The 20,045-nt window shown below is 31.9% G+C and overlaps 2 protein-coding genes across 3 annotated transcripts; both read left to right on the top strand.

Moving 5' to 3' along the window:
* Positions 1 to 1,160: 1,160 nt before the first annotated feature.
* On the top strand, positions 1,161 to 7,900 carry LOC120327484 (replication termination factor 2-like). Its single transcript, XM_039393786.2, has 6 exons — positions 1,161 to 1,511; positions 2,652 to 2,731; positions 3,507 to 3,657; positions 4,260 to 4,392; positions 4,716 to 4,847; positions 5,786 to 7,900. Exons 1-6 carry the CDS (start codon positions 1,348 to 1,350, stop codon positions 6,035 to 6,037), a joined length of 912 nt encoding a protein of 303 aa, XP_039249720.2. The 5' UTR covers positions 1,161 to 1,347; the 3' UTR covers positions 6,038 to 7,900.
* A 65-nt stretch (positions 7,901 to 7,965) lies between these two features.
* LOC120327483 (uncharacterized protein C12orf56-like) lies at positions 7,966 to 19,810 on the top strand. 2 transcript variants are annotated; one of them, XM_039393784.2, is made up of 14 exons: positions 7,966 to 8,104; positions 8,784 to 8,951; positions 9,318 to 9,462; positions 9,542 to 9,638; positions 9,927 to 9,988; positions 10,955 to 11,148; positions 12,620 to 12,664; positions 14,263 to 14,399; positions 14,990 to 15,148; positions 15,932 to 16,021; positions 16,448 to 16,604; positions 17,236 to 17,316; positions 17,795 to 18,018; positions 18,890 to 19,810. In XM_039393784.2, the coding sequence occupies exons 1-14, from the start codon at positions 8,048 to 8,050 to the stop codon at positions 18,999 to 19,001; spliced, it is 1,728 nt and encodes a 575-aa protein (XP_039249718.2). In that variant the 5' UTR covers positions 7,966 to 8,047; the 3' UTR covers positions 19,002 to 19,810. The 2 variants fall into 2 exon arrangements, with proteins under 2 accessions (XP_039249718.2, XP_039249719.2); XM_039393785.2 differs by lacking the exon at positions 12,620 to 12,664.
* The last annotated feature ends 235 nt before the right edge of the window (positions 19,811 to 20,045 follow it).

Genomic DNA, 20,045 nt, shown 5'->3' with positions numbered 1-20,045 from the left:
GGAACCACTGGTCTAGTGTTTAATGAAAGTAGACATAGTCGTATTGCTTCTCCTGTCTAAGTCTAATATATATCTAAAATGCCTTTGAGAGCACAGCAGACCAGCGTATTTTCTATATTCTAATTATATATATGTATATAAATTGCATATTTGCTATTCTACAACCGACCGTTATAAATATATTCAATGGGTGCATTGGCTTCAACATACTTTTGGTAATTTAAAATACTGGGCCACCACGTGCTATTTTTCCCAGTCGGTTTTGGCGTGCTCGTTTCAAACTAATTTCATAAGAAGAGAAAGCTGAAGTATTAATTGCAGTGCATGTTATGGATTCTTTCAGGTTCGCAATGAGAGGTGTAAAGTTCGACTGGTTCTATATATAATAGCGTAAGATATATTTACCTCTGGAAAGAGGAAATCTAATAACAATGATTAACGTATTGCAAATTATGTCAAGTCAATCAGTTCATTTGTGATCATGACCATTCCAATATATTGTATTCGAAATTCATATAATGTTAAAATTGTGGTAAGGTGTACGAATTATATCAAAAAAAGCGAAAACATCATCCATTTACAACTTTACCCAAAGAATTTATATCAGCACATGGACATATTTTTTTATTCAGTTGGTAATCTTGGGAATAGTACAGGCCTTAGCATTCAGTTTCCGAGATAAATAGAGCGAAGAGTTTATGTTATGTCTGCTACTTTTGAAAGCTTATAATATTATTAGGGTGCTCGCCGCTCATGAAGTTTGTGCATTCCTTCCATAGGCAGTCAGAGCAAAAAGTGTTACTGAAAGCAAGGTTACGCGCATCACTCAAAATATAGAACACCATTAAACCATGCTTCCAAAAACAAATAACTGACTAATACCACAACCGACATGGACTGGTAACCAGACGAGAGGTCGTGGTTTGTCATATAATTGAGCCTTCTTATCGGCTTTCCTCTCATACAGGATAAATATGTAAATCCTATGCTAATCCTATAATTTTAGCCACATCTGAGCGTCCGTGGGCAATCACTTTAACCGTGGTAGTATATATTTATTATTGTTACGTTTTGACCCGGACTGGCCATCAAGTGGTGATATGATCCCACTAGGCGGTGATAAAGATCAGGTAGTCGAAATACTGTATAATAACAAACAAAAGCTGATGCTGGCCTTTTGATACCAGGTAACGTAAATCTGTAAATATCGAATTTTGGTAAGGCTGTGTGTGCTTTTTGCAGTTTTGTGGATAAGGTAGAGGTAGGCTAGCGGTTTATAATTCAATACCTCATAGTCTAATCAGTTTGTCTCGGACTTTTTGGCAAACCAATCCTATTTGCGGCATAATGGGATGTGACGGTGGCACCATACCAAAAAGACATGAACTCGTCAGAACAAAAAAGAAAGCTGAACAAAAAGACAAGAATGCAGATCTTGTTGCAAAATGGAAACACTGTGCCTTGTCTAACGAGATATTGAGAGAACCAATAGTTGCTTGTGAGCTTGGAAGGTATGTTCTCTATTATTATTATTTCAGTCTATGGTTTAATAAATTCTGAAATCACTGATTTTCAGATTTACTTTCCAGTTTTTCTGAATTCTGTGATTCATGGCTGTAGAGACTTCTTGAATCGCGGTGCTGAATTAGGCTGCTCGATATTTTAATATCTGATTAAACAAGCAAAATAAATAGAATAAACAAGAAATGTACTGTATATTACAGCGATATTGATACAGACTTATAAAAATTACCGGTACAGACTTATTAAAATTTTAATAAAATTTTTATTTCTGAATGTACAAAACCAGTAAACCTATAAACTGGAGATCAAATCAAAATTAAAAAATTGCTCAGATTTTAATATATTCGCTTCATTTTTATTACAGGCAGTACCAGTAATGCCTCACTATTTATAATGTTTCTAAAATTGTTATCCACGGTCAATTGTTTTTACCTATTTTTGGCACACTATTCATATCGAGAGACATTGTCTCGTTTCAGAAAATCCTATTTTGCCGATGTGATTAATTTAAATTATTATCAAGGAAAAGTGACGCGATATGACGCATCTGCCGTGATACAGGCTCAAATGATTGAGTCACTTTTACGCAATACCATACCCAGACAGGTTTTTAATCATGGTTTTAGAAGTTATGTCATACGACCCTCGTTTGTGAGACACATGGAGTGTTTGTTTTATTGAACCAATGACGGGACATTCTTGAAATTTGGAAATCGTGTGTGGTGTTAGTATTTCTTTACGGTGTAATTATTAGATAAACAATGTACTCTTGATTACCCTAGTTCAGTCGTACTACATACTTTACTGTTGGCGTGTTATTCTATTGTTTACAGTGTTGGGTTGTGGTAGTGGTGTTTTTATGTTTAAAAAGCCTAGAATTGGTATCCTGTTATCTTTCATAGCAGTGTGCTGTACTGTATTTTGAATCATAGACTCATTGATAACTTTTGTTCGATCTACTTTAGTCTACTCTATGTTTTATATAAAGTGGCCAATTCAGAATGGTATGAAGAAATAATTTATAGATATCTGTAGTATCTTTGGTCCATTACTCAGAAAGATTGATATTTGTTTTTTATAATTACCTCAGTAATAGTTATCTTCAAACTATCCTTATCAAATTACAGGCTCTATAACAAGGATGCTGTGATAGAATATTTACTCGATAAAGGATCTGAAAAAGTTGAAAAAATGAATCATATAAAAGGTTTGCTTCATTCAAAACATTTTCAAGTCGATTTCAAAAACATTTCCTAAAGAGAAATCAATTCTCTTGCTAATTCAGTAATACTGACTTAATAACCCGAACTATCCTTAATTTATCTCTTTATTTACCGAAACCGTAACCCTACTACTGTAATAACAGAAGAGCCAAAAATTAGTTCCCATTATTAATTAAATTCTTTGACTTCTACTGCTTTGTAGTTGTTTCTTGGAATATTGTACACATTCAAGGTATAGTGGCTTCTGATTCTGACACTGTAATAAGTTGAAAATTTATCAATACAATATTTATCAGCATTTTCAATTTTTATGAATTTTCCGAATTTCTGTGTTGATCATCACCCACTTCAGCATACATTTGGTATTCCTCATTTGAAAATTTAATTTTCATGTATTCTCAATATTAAATTATTTAATCAAGGCCGTCTTTGTTCAATGCATCAATAATTTTAATTTATTTGAATATACAATAATTCCTCCGCTAGCATAACCCGATTTAAAATTCCATATTCTATGTTTAAAAATACCATTTCTGACTATATTCAGAGCAATAATTTATTGGATTTCCACCAATATCAGAAATTAGTAAAGAAAGGGAAAATGTCACTGGAATTAAAATTATATCATATTATTATATAAATTGGCTTTTTCTCATATAGTTGAGTTGATCACAATCACCATTTGCCTTTTTTCAATATTTTTCCTGTTCCTGTTTTCTTGTAAAAAAATAGAAATTCAAACATAATCTTATATATCAGGCTTGAAGGACATCCATACTCTCAACCTTCATGCAAATCCATCATGGAAAAATAAAACTGATCATGCAGAGAAAGGAGATGCTTACATTGATGACCAAAATGCTAAATATATTTGTTCAGTTGCTGGAATTGAAATGAATGGCAGATACAAGTAAGTGTTAATGAAAAATTACTTATTACGTTTTCTCTACCACCAAATTCATGTATTTGGAACAAATAAACTATTATTCTCATATATCTGACACAGGCTGGTAATCGGTCATGGTTAATCATGTTTAGTTGAGTTGTCCTTATGCATCTCCCCTTTCCTGCAGGATAAGAATAAAATCACCATCCCAAGTGTCTTTTAATTCTTTTATAAATGCCTTGTTGAGATCAAAAGTTGAATCAATTATAAAAAACTCTCCTAAATCTATCTTAATTTAATTTCAGTTCTAAAAGAATATGCTTGAAAAATGTATTTTACAGTAATGCAAACTAGATATTTAAAAAAGGATATTTATTGAAAATTTGGATAGTCGGAAATACTTCTTTGGATGAAATAGTTTTTTGGTGGATGAAATCACGATTTTTGCCTGATTTAAAGATGAAAAATATATTTTAGTTTTTTTTTCTGCGGGGAACTTTTTTAAGTAATGAGAATATTAAGCAATTTTGAGGTTGATATTTCAAAACACCTATTTAATTTAAAAAGTATGTTTCTATTTCTGAACCCGTAAAACACTATTATTACACTTTTTCTACTTTTTCCAGATTCTGTTACCTACGAACATGTGGATGTGTATTCAGCAATAGAGCATTAAAAGAAGTTCGAGATGAAATTTGTTTAACTTGTTCAAAGAAATATTCAGCTTACGACGATGTTATTATTCTTAATGGAAGCAAGGTACAAGTTAAAACTATCGCAAATACACTATGAAGTTCAAGAGTCCTGCTGCATACTAACAGAAATGTATTTCTGTAACGTTTCGCCTTGCATTGTACACATACAGATCCACCAGCGCAAATGCATTGAGGAAGGATAAGGAGTTAGTATTGCATAACCCCCACTCATAGTTAACTTACCAGCCTGATAGTAAGAAAATACAATTTTCACAAAAACAGTTCTATATTACTTTACTATTTGATTCGGTGCTGGTAACAGGGATTGAACCTATAATTACTGGATCTTTTTTTTGAAAACTAACCTTTTTCGTTTCATTTTGAAAGGATGAGGAAGATTTATTGAGACAAAAATTAGAAGCTAGGAAAAGTGCTTCGAAATCTGATAGAAAGAAGAAAAGGGACAAAGCCAAAAACGGAGAAACAAATGGACATTTGTCTAATGGTCATTCTGAAAAGGTAAGTCAAGTTTCGCTTTCAGAATTGGCAGAATTTATATCAGGGTTTGTCATTTTTAAATGATTTTTTTCCAATAGTATCAATTTTGAATTTTATATTCTCACTTTAAAAATCGTAAAAATTGTAGGTATGGCTAAAATTTTACATTTACTTTATGCTGTAGAGCTCTATCTCAAGTCAAAAATCAAGAAAAGTTTTTTTTTTTCAAATTGCAGTCAAACTATTGTTAAGCTATTTCACCAAATTCAAATGAGTTAATGATTTATTAATATGATTGGTTGAAATCTAGCTTCAGGCTTGCAAAATTTATCTCTAGTTTCATTGGCAAAATAAGATTTCAGGCGCTTTTCGTCGCAACATTTTGCCCTTTGTTCCCTGAAAAGCCTAATGCTTCTTTTATTGTTCCACTAATTTTCATTTATATACTCTATATACTGTGTTTCCCTGAAAATAATACCTAGCCTGAATTTCAATAATGATTTTTATATACCGGTAAGCCCTCCCCTAAAATAAGACCTAGTCAATAATGCAGAATTTTTTCTCGATCTAGTCAATAGCAAGAAATTTCTCCTACATGTTTTAAATGATTGATAATCTACGTTGTACAACTATTTTGAATAAAATAATGTGATATTTATAAGTACTGTAAATAGATATTGCTTTTCATATTTTGTAGATTTGAAAATCTCGTAATTCTCTACTTTGTAATTTTCTTTTTAATAAATGAAAATATAAGACATCCCCAGAAAGTAAGCCAAGCCTTATTGTTATTTTTTGGAAGAAAATTGAAATAAGACACAGTCTTATTTTCGGGGAAACATGGTAAGTTCCTGCTTCAAAATTTTTTTTACGTTTAACAGTGATTTCGTATAACTTCAAGCTATCATAACAATTGTATCTGTGCTCAATACCAGTAGATTTCCATTATAATTTTTCAGGTCGATGAAGACAAGCCTTCTACATCTGGTATCTCTACAACTAAGAAGCAGAATGGCAAGATTGGCACAAAATCCAATCACGTCAAAAAACTTGAAGTGGGAAGTGCTGTAAATGGGGCAAAACGTAGAATTGAGGAAGCTAAAATATATAAATCAGATACATTCAAATCTATATTCACTTCACATTCTTCTGCCAAGAGAAGCAAGGATGAAAAAGCACATTGGATTACTTATAATCCATATCATTGTTAACTAAAGAGGAAAATTGCGATTGGAATGAGGAAATATAACTCAACATAATTGGTGTCCAGTAGATGGCTATTCTCGAATACAGAGTGTTCATATCATTAAGTCTCGTATATAAAGAGGCATATAAAAGTGTATTAAATGAAATAGATAAACACTGATTCAAAATAAAACAAATCTGGTTGAAGTATAACCAAATTTGAAATTGTATCAGGTTCAGGCTATTTTGTAGTTAAAGTTCCCCCATCATTCCCCCATAACTTAACTCAGTGGAAAACAAAACAACCCATGAAAAATTTAATTTATATCTCAATTTCATAAACAATACTATTAACTGACAAATCACTAGCAAAACCATGGAAATGAACTAATGTTGCTGATGCTAAAATTTTGATTGTTGCATCACCATCCGATGCTTGTGGAAACATCCATTGTTTTTAAAATTCATTCAATATGGAAAATGATTGTTTACATGTAGTTCTTTATTTCTGTCCAAAAGTTGTAAATTATACCACCTTCATATGAATTTTTATCAACATAAATTTTTTTCAATGAAAATACCTTTGAATTCTAACTTCACAATATTGCACCAACAAACTAACAACCTTTAACAGATTCACAATTTCACAGAATTCCATTTCTTAATGACAATATCTAAGTTTTTTTCCCTGAATATAAATTGGTTTTATTAACAATTTTTGTATGTCTGTTATTTCTTGCATAAGTCAGTTTACCCCTCATGGGGAATTTTTGTTCACTTAATTTGTGCGTCTCTCCCACCTTACATTGAGTGAATACTAGTATATAAAAACATTACTGTACAAAACTATTCAAGTATTTTATGATCAAATTGAGCTTTGGATGTATATTTTTATCATGCCCTCACAGATTTGAAAAGGTAGCAAAGAGGTTGCTATCCCAAGAACACTGCCACCTTTTTAAATATATATGATATTCAGTGGAAATTGCTTTCACCGCTGCTGTATATGCTTCGTAGTGGTATATGAAACTATATAATATAACAGTATCACCATATTTTGCAGAACAATATGTTCTGTGATTTTAGAAAATGCACAGCCAATTTTAGATTCAGCCATTTCTACTCTTGTCTGTCCTAGTTGATTGTGTTGAAACTCCCTACCTGGTGACAAAATTTGTGTAATTATCGTCAGTCGCCAACTTATAGATACCGGTAGATAAACTTATGCACAGCTGTTAGCGAGTTTGTGGTATATCAGTACCAATTTTTCAGTTCTGGTTGGAAGGCCAGGGCCTGGTTTTAAGCAAACTGAATAAAAATAATCGGTTGGACGCAAAAGGTAATCTTTCGTTTCATTAAAATCAGGTCATCATGGGCAAATTTTTATGAATATAACAGTAACTCCCACTCTCCCAGTGATTCATTTGGAATTGAGAAAGAGTTGTTAACTAGTCAAGTTTTACACAAAATCTCTATATTTTTCAATTTTAATGTATTTTTTTATTATATTTTCTGACGTCACTGCTTAATGATTAAGCCTTAATCCAACCACACCTAGATATGTCATTTAATATTTATGACATTAAGGTACAAACCCAATACATTTATAATTTAACAAATATTGATCATGGATATATAAGCGCTTCTGATTTAATATGTACAAATGGATTTATTGCATTGGTATATCATATATTGATTTCTGTACTCAATTCTTATTGATTCTGGAATCAAATGAGGAATATTTGTATTCAAAAAATTTCAGTCGGTTTACAGGTATAATATCTTTATTTTATTGCAGCTATGGTATTTTTGGTATTTTCAAATGTTTTAAAATTCTATCAAAGTAACTGCTTTTTTTATATGTGTAAATACTTTTTTTGGTTGTCTAGGGTTAGGCCTTCTAGTTACAAGCAATATGTAAACTGTCTTCTTGTTACTTGAAGTTACCTGCTTATTACGCACCCCTATTTATGGAAGTCAGTTGAGAATATTTAGCAGGTGTCTGTTAGAATGTTTTCGGAATAACATTGACGGTGATGTCAGTCAAATACGCTAAATTTGACAGTTTTTTGAAAAGAATATTGAGCAACAAGGTAATACTTAAACCTTATTTATATATTATCGGATTTAGATAAGGATAAATAATTATGAGAAATTAAGTTTCTATTTTATATTATTTTTTGTATATGTAATAATATGTTGAGCTCACAGTGCATTAATTGTCCCTTGCAACTGTGCAGTGGTCAGCATTCTTCCTTTTTTACTTTCGATTGAAGTGTCTGGGCCTTGTTTTGAGCAAACTTTTTTTCAAAAATACATTGTATTGAAATTGTAGTTGATATTTTCGAATGCATTGTTTTGTTTAGTCCAGGGGTAGGCAAGTTACGGCCCCCGGGCCAGATCCGGCCCACTTGTGTCTGATGAAATTATGACTATAGTTTTTATGGACATAAATTTATGTTGAAAATAACTTCATAGTGACCCCACTTGTTACATTGTGCTTAATATTATATAAATGTTAGCCTAGCTGTCATAAATAGACTGTTTATTATTTATAGTTTTTCATATTGAGTTCTGAGCCTCCTGCCCGGTAACCAAGTCTATTATCTGTAACTGGCCCACTCAGAAAAGTAATTGCCCACCCCTGGGTTTTGCCACTTGGTGTGGTGCTTGAAAGTCAATCTTGTTTTGTAGTTTTTGCCTATTTTGCTTGATTTTTTACTTTTATATCTTCTGCTATCTGTTGGTGTATTACAAAATTGTTTTTCTCAGGAATACAAAGAAGTGAAAACTTATGAACCTTGTGTTGTTACATCAAGCAAAGAAAAACATGCATTCAGATTCACGTTCATTACAAGAAATAGAATTTATATCACAGAAAATCCACCAAAAAGTCTTCTATACTCTGTTGAATTGAAGGATGTAGTGGATATTTTTGTGGTAAGATAGGTCAAGTTTTATGCTAGGCTGTCAAGTTGGCAGATTTCTTGTTCAAATGGAGTCTTGTGTTAGATTTGCACTTTCAAATTCTTAGTAGGCGGAGTCAAATGTTTTAGGCCGGGGGTGTGCAACCTTCATTACAGGAGGGTCAGATACAAGTAACTGGGTGAGGCCTCGGGCCGCACCTTTATTTAAGATAGCCTTTCTAGTAGTTGCTAGCACAAAAAATAGTTTCTTTTTGTTATTGATTTTAAGGCATTGTTAGGGGTCCTTGCAGAAATGGTGAGTTGAAACATATAAATTTCTGAAGGAAAACTGCTATTCAAATTTATTGTCAGACTCACTTTCACAGCTTACTATTACCAGGTCAATAAAAATGCGAATTTCTTACAAGCAGACCTACGGGATCGAGTTGAACATGTTGTTGTCAAACACATAAGTCAGGATGGTAATAACAGCAATGATACATTTGATAATTCACATTTGATGCCAGAATCTTCTGGAAATGCTGGTAAGTATGCATGACTGGTTTATGTTGAATTAACTTCATGATGTCATTCTATTAATTGAGGTTATTGCTATATGTATAGGTTCTTCATCTTCAACGGAAAATCCGACTCCACTCTTATGTTCCTATCTCAATGTTGGTTCTGTAGCTGATAGTCACTCTGTTTCATCAGAACCACAGTAAGTTATAATGCATTATTTAAATAATTAAATTTAAGAAAGTAATGGTATATGTTTATCTAATAAAATGTATATGTAATAAAATCATTTTCTTGTGATATTTACTATTAATTTGAAACACTCCTCCATTTTTAAATTTTTTAATTGTTGATTCATGTTGCAGTTCTATTTGTTTTGTAGCTTCATAAACAGTTTCACATCCTTAATAGAATAGTCTCAACCTTAAAAACTGGAAATCTGAGAAACACTGAATTCTGAACTTCACAGCCTTTATTTTTTTTTATTTAGAGCATTGAGTGATTTTGATGACAACATGAATGAAGTTCCAACACAGAAAAACAAGAAAAATGGTAATTATTATATTATATTCTGAGATTGGGCATCTCATTATACCAAAATAAAAAACTTATAGGAATTAAATAGAGTCTTTGCAATAATGGCATTATATTGTAGAATACAATATTTTAATGTAAATGAACATAAAACATTACTTGTTATAACTAAAAATACCCTAGTTATTGCATCATGGCCACGTACAGTAATGGAGTTCATTTGAATGTTCTTGAAATGTCGTGATAATCATCGAACTCGTACCTGCTTTTTTAAAATGTTAGACAACCCCAGTAAATAGGTAACCTATGGCATAGGTAGTGACATATATTAATAAATTTGTCGTTGGTGTTTCACTGTTTTTGCAAGTTTTTGGTGGTTTTCCATGGTTAAGTTTTTTTTATCACATAATCCTATGTTACTTTCTTGAATGATTATAAGGCTATGAGTTAGGCATGGTTTATTGAAATGAGGGAACCTGTCGTCAGTGAGTTCGATACATAGAGAACCTGTTATGTTACCTAAAATTTTGAATTCCATCACTCAGTCTGGCTATATACACGATGGTAGATCACGATGAATACAAAATGATCTTATTATGTTATTAATATAATCATTTGCTAGACATTGCTTTTTGAATACCTATGCAGAGATTTGGGCGCTCCAGTAGTGTGTGTACCAATATATAGGTATCTAATTTTGTTTGCCTACTCTACATCAAGTAGTGTAAAGGGGCTGGAGCCTATGGGCAGGGGATATATTCACTTGGATAACACAGGCAGTCCCTGAACTCGTAGTTGAACTAAAATAAAGAAAATCAGAATAGAATAATGGCCTTACCCCAACCTGGTACACACACTACAGGAGTACCAAATGTTCTTATTAATACAATCATTTTCTATGTATTGTTCTTTGAATACCTTTGCATGGATTTGTTCTAATTATGTTTCGTCTCACTTTAACAATATGTTTTATTAATTCTAAAGCCAAATCTTCAAGAACTAAGCGGTTGTCAGGTTCAAGTAGATGGGAGAGTAAAGATCCTTATTATGTTCAAGTTATGTTGCCAAACGCTGTGATGTCTTCCTCTCAAAATCTTGAAGAACTGCATATCTATATACTAAGTGAAAACACAATATATTTTCGTATGCTTCAATCTGTGTGGAGAAATTACATTGTGGTAGGACTCTTTTCTAACATAATTTATTACCTCTGGACATCTCTGCTTAAATCAATTTTATTGAGATTGTTACTAATAATATTAGTACATTTTGTAACTGTACCATATTTTGAAAATTTTTCTATACTTATGAAGGGCGCTCCAGAAGTGTGTACCAATATGAAGGAAACTAATTTTTTTCGCCTATTTTACATCAAGTTGTGTAAAAGGAGTGAAACCCATACGAAGGGGGTATATTCACTTGGCTTACACAGATGGTCCCCGAACACATAATAGAACTAAAATAAAGAATATCGAAATAAAATTATGGCCTGACCCTAACCTGGTACACACACACTACGGGAGTGCCGTTAAAGGTGCCCTAATGTCTAAGTTTACAAAAAAAAAATTGCGAGGAAAATAAGGGTTTATCAAATATTCATTACGTATGTTTATGAATTATTAATATTAACATACAAATACCAGTTATGTAACTGGTTGTTATCAATATTCATAAATCAATTTGTTCAGTGGTATATCCTTACTAGTTGCAATTCAACTGAATGTAATTGTATATGATAAGGTTGAGGACCTCACTATTGAAACTCGAATGTCTTTTCCCCTATCTTACTACAATTTTATTCTATTGCATTTTTAGTCTAGAAAAATTTTGAAATACTTTTGATAAAATAGGTTTTTTTTCAGTTAAAATAACATCTCTATAAGCTTATTTTACCAATATTCATATTTTTTATGTGTGCTGAATTTTCACTGCAACAAATTAAATTCCTTTTTCTGTTATTTGTATTTACAGTGATGTATCTAAAATTGAAAATTCGGTGATTCAAAAGATAATATTTTTGTAATTCGTATAATAAACAAATGAATTTTTTTGTCATCTATATTACGTTATGTGATACTGTGATAGGCTTTTTTTCACGCAGACTGTAATATTTTATAACTTTTCACTTTTTATATTTATTTAATTAAGCATAAAGACTATAAGCAGGAACTAGACATAATTTTTAGATTTGTAAGTGTTTTTCTACAGATGGGCAATGAGCAGTTACTTGGTCAACACTTTATAAAGACATGCCAATTTCTTTTTTTGGCATGCCTTTATTATTATCCAAAATTATTGTTATCTTGACAAGTGACAGCTTTATATAAACCTTGTTTGATGCAAGGGTGGAAAGAAATTTTTTGATTACGTATATCCTCTCATATAAATCAAACATGGTCCAAAACAGTGAATTTATTAAAATTCACATATATGCCGACCCTGCAAATGCACATGTTATGCACATATAAGAGGAATTTTTAGTGCAATCAGAGCTATGAGCGTGTAAACTGAATTTTTTGCGCGATCGGAGTTATGCACGCATACGCGGACCCATTAGGTTGCAAACTTTATTTTTAGTTTTGAACTCTGCTAATATACGAGGATATACGATATCTACATATGTGTGATTCATAATGGTTTTAATTTCAGTACCACAGCTCTTCTCAAAGACAAGAACAAGTTCAATCTACCTTGGTTAGAATGTTGTGCATAGAAACTGGTCTTGTTTTGCATGTGTGCCACTCATAAGTAGATTAGCAGTCATTTCATTGCATTATTATTTTTATTATAGAATTAGTTTGGTGTGCTTTGCTTTGCTATTGAAACTAACTAAAGTCGGTGAGTTTTATTCAATGGGATAATATAGAATACCCATATGTTTGCATTAAACATTGCATCAAGAAAATATAACTTTTGGAATATGGAGATCCATCCTTCATTAATTATTCTTGTGCTAAGAAAAACACTCAATATTTCAATAAATCTTGAATAAATAATTTAATTTAAAAGATAGTGATCACTTCAAATTTTGATCACATTTTATTAACTGTGGGCTATGGTCGGCTATGGATAAAATAAAAGGCCGAATGGGTTTTATATTTCAGCCAATTCCCATCAATATGGATATATTGAATTGCCTCAAATCAATACATTTTTTTGTTACATTATATGGCTAGCAATATCAGTTATTTTTTATCTTTTCATGTGTCATATCGTAACTTCATACTGATCATTATTAAATAGCAAAGACATTTATAACATTTCATTAGTGATTGTTCTGTCATTCATCTAACTTCATTTAAAATACCTACATTGCTTTATATGCATGGCTTCGAAAATGCACTAGGCCTATCTGATGTTCATCTTTTTATTTTAACACAATATGAAAGATTTATCATGCATACATTACAGAATGGAGTATTGTCATCTTTACTAATGCATTTGCTTTTTGTCAGGTCCTCAGTTATTCTGGTCATTAAACAAGCTTGGAGATATCCTATCCAAATTATTATTTGCTTCTTTTAACACGATCTGCTATAGAGCAAAAATAATGATATCTGACAAGTTTTACCAAACAAATGTGATTCACTGGGAAAAAGTCAAATTTTGTAGAAACATATTAATATTTATTAGATCAATTTTGAAAACGTTTCCAAATGCAAATAATTTATATTGAACTACGGACTACGGTAAATTGTTTACATCACTTTTATGTGTTCCATTTGACGATATTACTTTGGTTTTTGTTATTGAGTATTGCGGTAGTGTGAATTTAAAGCTAGTAGCTTTATGTTAGATCCAGGGCTTCGTGCTATGCTTTTACTCACTGTATATTTATACTTATTCTTTGTGCCTAATATAGATTGATTGTGTAATCAAAGAAGTGGTATTAAAAGAACGCCTTGATATTTATTTTATTTTATTCCAGTAAAATAGCTGTGAAAAATCAGCTTACTGTTTTTAAATGTTAACCATGCAACTGCAAAAAGATTTTTTGAAAGGGTTCTTTTTTCTATCATATCAAATATCAGCCTGGGTATAGGTGGAAAGCTTTGAAATTTTGATTATGATATTTGGCTCAACTTTTCATTGGTCATTATGACTTCCACCCTTTTGTTAAATTTTAGGTAACAGTTATTTTGTGTGGATTTACATCAACTACACAAGATAGTCTCTTGATAAAACAAAAGGCATTTATTTACCCATTCAATTATACTGTATTTAGCAATAGAATGCAATGTTGAAGTTTCTAACTGGTACATTATGACAATTGCTTTAAATTTTTGCATTAGAATTCTACTCTTCAATATGATGAACTTGATCGTGCAACTTCAGATAAATCAGCTTCAATGGATGAAAGTACAAAAAGTTTATTTGCTGACTTGAAACAAGAATTACAGATGGCACAAAATATTGAAATGCTTTATGGGTAAACAAAAATTGACAACAATTGTTGGTGGTCTCTCATATAATAAAGTATTTTATATATCTTGGATTGGAAGCGAATACACACCCAGAAACAGAATGTAGGCTACTGAGGGAACTCTATAAGATGTCTATTAATATCTATAATGAACCCTGATCTTATCATCAGTTGGAGCCTGGTATAAGAATAGATGATATGTTCAAAATCTAAGTTACCAATAACTTAGATGGTGGAGAAAACAGTAACTTGTCAGTGGTTATATAAGTAGTATAAAGAGATCAGAACTCTGAAGGTTCTGAAAAACAAAGGAATCTGGAAAATTGCAATCCTTTCAAAATTAGTATCCCCTCATGTATCAGTCTCAAGATAAAACTTTAAATGTGTTGTTCCAAACTACACCCTTTACTGATTTTATGTGATATTGTTCATGTTGAATATTGTGTTATAATCTCAGGAATTTCATAAAAAGTTGCAACACACTTTTGAGACCGGGACGGCACATAGTTGGGAAACCACGCTCTAATACAGTTTATATTGAGACTTGGTGCATGTGCTAACATTTCACAAGATTTTTTATTCTCTAAATATTGCAGGTTATATAAAGAATTGAAGACAGCTGTAACACAAGATATTTTAATAAAACATTTGTTCTGGAAAGATGATATTTTGTTTAAAAAAAGCATTGATTTAATCAGCCGATATATCAAGCAAAGTGTTTCTGTTAATATTGATGAAAGAGCTGATGAAATAGAGTAAGTATGATTATATTACTAAATAATATTTACAGTTTATTTTGACCATTTTATACGGAGGATGATGACTTATTTATTATTCTGAATACATTTCAAAAAATATTCTTAAATATGTAATAAAATCTATCTTTTCCAGATTATCAGCTTTTTAATATATATTCTCTTATTAATTAATGAGTTTCAAGTTCAATTTTGAAATTCGGAACCCTTGAATGGTGGTTTTAAGTTCCACTACCCAAAATTGCATTTGGACTGATGATTCATGGTAGTGATCTTTCTAAAAACATCATTGGCTTGGAGCCGGAACTGGAGCCCAACTTACTTTTAATATATATCGTTACTTTCGAGCTAGAGCAGGGGTGGGCGAGGTTTTCGGACCAGGGTTCAAAAATGTGGCCCACCTAGACTAGTGGGCCATGTAACTGTAAGTGTGACGTAAAAAGTTACATTTTATTTAGGCCTACAGTGTTACAAAAGCAGAAGTGGAAAACAATAAGCCTTGTGCCAAAATAAACAAATTTTTTGAGCTATTTTTTAGCTAAAACATTGAAATTTGGTTTAGTGATAGCCAGATTGAATTACCAAATGGGCCGGAATTGGCCCACGGGTCGTAGTTTGCCCATGTCAGAGCTAGAGTCTGCGTTATTATGATTTTAAACCAGCTCCCCATCCCGGATTACAGTAATCATCATAAATATTTTTGAGTTTTAAATATTCCTGATCAAGATGTTAGTTTTAATTTTCATTTTAGAATGGTAGTCATTGTTTTAATTCTTATTTCAGATTAGCAATCATTGTTCTTCATACTGTGGCAATTATGATTAGAGAGTCCGAAGCAATACCTCGATGTTATAGAGTTCTTCAAAACTTGAGGTATGTATATTGAATACATTTACATTTGGGAGCATTTCGATAGTTATCCGCTGAGAAGGATTATGTATGTTTTCTTCATCAAGTAACATTTATGAACAGTTAATGATGATTTTTTTTATTCGGATTCTATTCTTGATGGGAGAAAATCTAAGGTTCACACTAAATGGCTCTCACAACCCTGATCAAGATATTCAGCTACAGAAACTGTGGAGTTTTATTATTGGTTTTGGTTTAGGAATAGATCAATTTATCACATCCCTGGTCAGATTATTATGAGGTATAAACCTGAAATCTTTAATTTGCAACGATGAGCTTAAAGCATATCATTGATTGCAATTGTACGACCCGGTAGTTCAATTCTGCATACTTAATATTATATTGGTATATATATATATATATAAGAGTTATTTTACTTTTGTTTTTCAGTCTTCCACAGTTTAAAGATATAATAGAATCTTTGCTATGCATGCCAAAATTATTATGTGACTCATGGCTATGCAATGATGATATCAAATCCATGGTTGCTGAATCCACTGTTGCTTCATGTGAAGTTTTATATGAAATAATCATTGCATCTCAACAGGTATGTTTTGGATTTCTTAATACAAGTTCCCAAGCCAAATTGGAATTCTTTTACCACAAAGGTAAAATAGAATACCCAACAGAGCTAAAAGCTTTAAATAAGTTTATCCTATGCCACAAAAATGTCAGTAGATGGTGGTTGACACAAAACTTCAAAGTCATATTTGTCTGGGAAATGGGTCGCTGGAAGGCAATCTCTGGAAAGTACAAGTTTTGGGAAAAACTTTTGGTTTGGCTTTTTCTATTCGATCCAAAAATTATATTCGTGCACCAGAAATGATAATTAGAGCGGACCCACAGTTATTACTGTTGTATTGTATGCTCTGATGGATCTAATATAATTATCGATCTCTAATCCCTATTAAAATATTATAGTCACATAATTTTACAAAGCCATCGTTTCTCACCAACAATAACGGTAGTTTCAGAAATAAATTTCCCAATAGATAACTTTGGTTTGCATGGCATCCCTTCCACAGTCATTTTATTTTTAATATTGTATGTGATTGTTTATTACTGATTAGAAAAAATAAACTTGACTTGACTTCACAACAGTCAAGATGTAATGTAATATTGCCAAGACCCCTAGCCCTCAGCCTCAATTTTAACTAATAGTAGATAACTTCATTCAGGTATCCTGGATTGTCACAGGAAAATCCACAGTTTTTGGTAGAACAGTATTGTTTGCAACCATAAATGAAAGTGAGCGCTTGGTAAGTTATTACTGTATATTCTCATGTCATAGGTATTTACCTTTAACTACCAAATAGACGAGCAACTGGAGCAAGCATATGAGGTTGCAAGTTATTGTCAATACAAGGACAGAAAATTTATATTACATTGTGTCAAAAATTAGACGAATGGGGGATCAAACCTGGAATCTCTAAACTGCTAAGATGGCATTTCAAATCTTACATTAGTATTGAATTTGTGAATGGATACTTTCAATTAATTGCAATTGAGTTTTTTTGAGCTCTTCTTTGTTAACTTTTCTGATATCAGTCGAATTTTTTTCAATCTAGGGGATGGGATTTCAAATATTCTGGAATCAAATTTTAAATAAAACAAAAAAGGTTTGTCACAATGGTGAAAATCATTTTGGGCTTGAAATTTTGTGTTTTGCAAAGTTGAAATTTATATCTACCCACAGTTATCTATCTATCATTGCACTATTATTTGCAAATCTTTCAGCATGGTTTCCTGGATAGACTGATACATTCTTGTATCAAACTATGGGATTCTAAAGAAATGAAATCGACTAAATACAAGAAAAGGCATCAATTTCTTGGCACTGAAGTTTTTTCTCCCGAAAACGCTGTCAAAGCTTTCCATTTATTCACTGTATTTCATCGAATAATAGTCAGATCCCCAACTGCAGCGCAACATGTCAGATCAAGTTTCCGAGAAGAATTCAAGTGAGTTGCGTTCAGCATGAGCAGTGTACTTTGGTATATACAAACAGAATACATTGGGGCAATAGTTCTAGGACACTGGTTTTCATTCAATCTTTCCAATGAAACTTTCCAGAGGCTCACAGAACCCCCTGTTTAATTGTTTTTCATTGTCTCAATTGTATAAACTATAGATATATATATATATAAAAGCAAACATTATACTGGCAAAACGAAATGATCTTTGAACAATGTACATATATCTAGAGGGTATTGGATTTGAATGGAAGCTTGCGGAACCCTGGTTTGTATTGGGAGAACCCTGCCATGCCTTGCAACCCCAGTTGAAAACCACTGTCCAGAACCTGTAGACTATATTATTGATTTTAATGAGGTGTTTTGCAACTTGCTCTGCTCAAGCTTCTAGTATCTATCTGTTTTCTCCCAAAGTAATCTTTGCGATTCGTCATATAGTTTACCTAATTATGCACTGCGTTGATGTAGTGAGCATCTCTGCAGTAATTTGTCAAATCCCTATTTCAGTGTTTAGAAATTTGAGATGTTTATTTAGCTGCCATTTGGAGGCATTCAATTTGATTTTGACCTCGATATAGCCCCAGTCATTTTGAAATTGGTCGGCTATGGATTCGAATCACAGTTAAAAATACTAGAACCTGAAAATTTTCAATAAGATATACGGTTTGAACGATAATTGTAACTCAATCTATGAAAATTATTTATAAAAGCTATGCATTCCAATCATAATGAGGTGTTTTTACCCGGATTGCGAAAAAATCTAGTTTCAATTGATCTAAAGACAGTAATAAAACTAAAATATGAACGTGTATATGCTACATTATTTTGAAATAAGTCTAATCCTTTTTTTACAAAACAGGTATTACATCAATCCTTCATCCGTTTCTGCGAAATTTCCTCAGGAATATCCTATTTCTGCTATGGCAAGATCTGTAGTCCATGCTGTTGGTTCCTATGTTACTGCGATATGAGTATCTTTTGTAAGAAATTACTGTCACAGAATTCAGAGACACAAAGAACAAGCACAATTATGAAGAAAAATTTTTTTTTAACTGGGGAAGTCAAAAATTCTGACCTTTATACATATGGCTTATTTATATGTTCAAGCTATTTTTAACAACTTAGTTTTTGTTTATTTCTTATATCCTGCAATAATTTCCTTGCCAAAAAATAGTTATTTTGTTGTTTAAAAATGAAGGATTTTGTCTTTTAAATATTGCACAGCTCAATTCACTTTTGCTTACTCAGTCAAGATGGGTTTCCTAACCCAATCCCAACTGTTGGGTCAATCCTGACTGCTTAAGATCTTATATCGTTGATAATTTGCACTTTTGACGATGAAATGCATTTGCTTTTCTATTTGATCTTTTTTTGACTTTGTCTTTTTTTCAGGTATTATTAAAATTGAAGTTTATGTGACATTCAACTCCAGGCTTTTCATAAGCTCGAAATATTTTGTCGTTTTGACTTCTACTTCCACATTCCACTCTGTACTCAGAAATTCTAAGCCTCTTCCTTAGCTCTGACTTTCTTGAATCAATTGGACTTTTCTAAATGCAATCTGATTGCTCCGGCTTTTTGTTTGTTTTTGTGTGTACAACTGTAATTTTACCTGTTTCATTTTATATATTTTTGTAAGTTTCTGTCCTTTGCACTTTTAAATCTTCAGTAGTTGGTGAAATTTTATTTTTTTGAAGCATTCATGATTTTGTGTTATGTATTGTAGCTTTCAAGTTTTCGATTGTTTAATCGCACGAATAAATCAGTATTTTGAATAGGATTGTTTGTATAGTTCTGTTGACATGATAGGATTGGTTGATTTTACACTAAAGACTAAATGAATAACGACTTGTATACTCGCCACAAAAACAGTACAGAAACTAGAATTCCCGATCTTTTTGATTAAATATTAGATCATTGGGTATCGCTGCTCTATAGCCAGCGTCTGTTTCACGAGGCTTTCTTTCCCAGCAAAATTGTGTGATTATCACTTTTTTCAGTGTTCTGTGTAAAAA

This window comes from Styela clava, chromosome 7, assembly GCF_964204865.1.
Source record: "Styela clava chromosome 7, kaStyClav1.hap1.2, whole genome shotgun sequence".
In the NCBI taxonomy this organism is placed as follows: Eukaryota; Metazoa; Chordata; class Ascidiacea; order Stolidobranchia; family Styelidae; genus Styela; species Styela clava.
The sequence above is the reverse complement of the archived record's forward strand: the minus strand, read 5'-3'. Positions and strand labels throughout refer to the sequence as shown.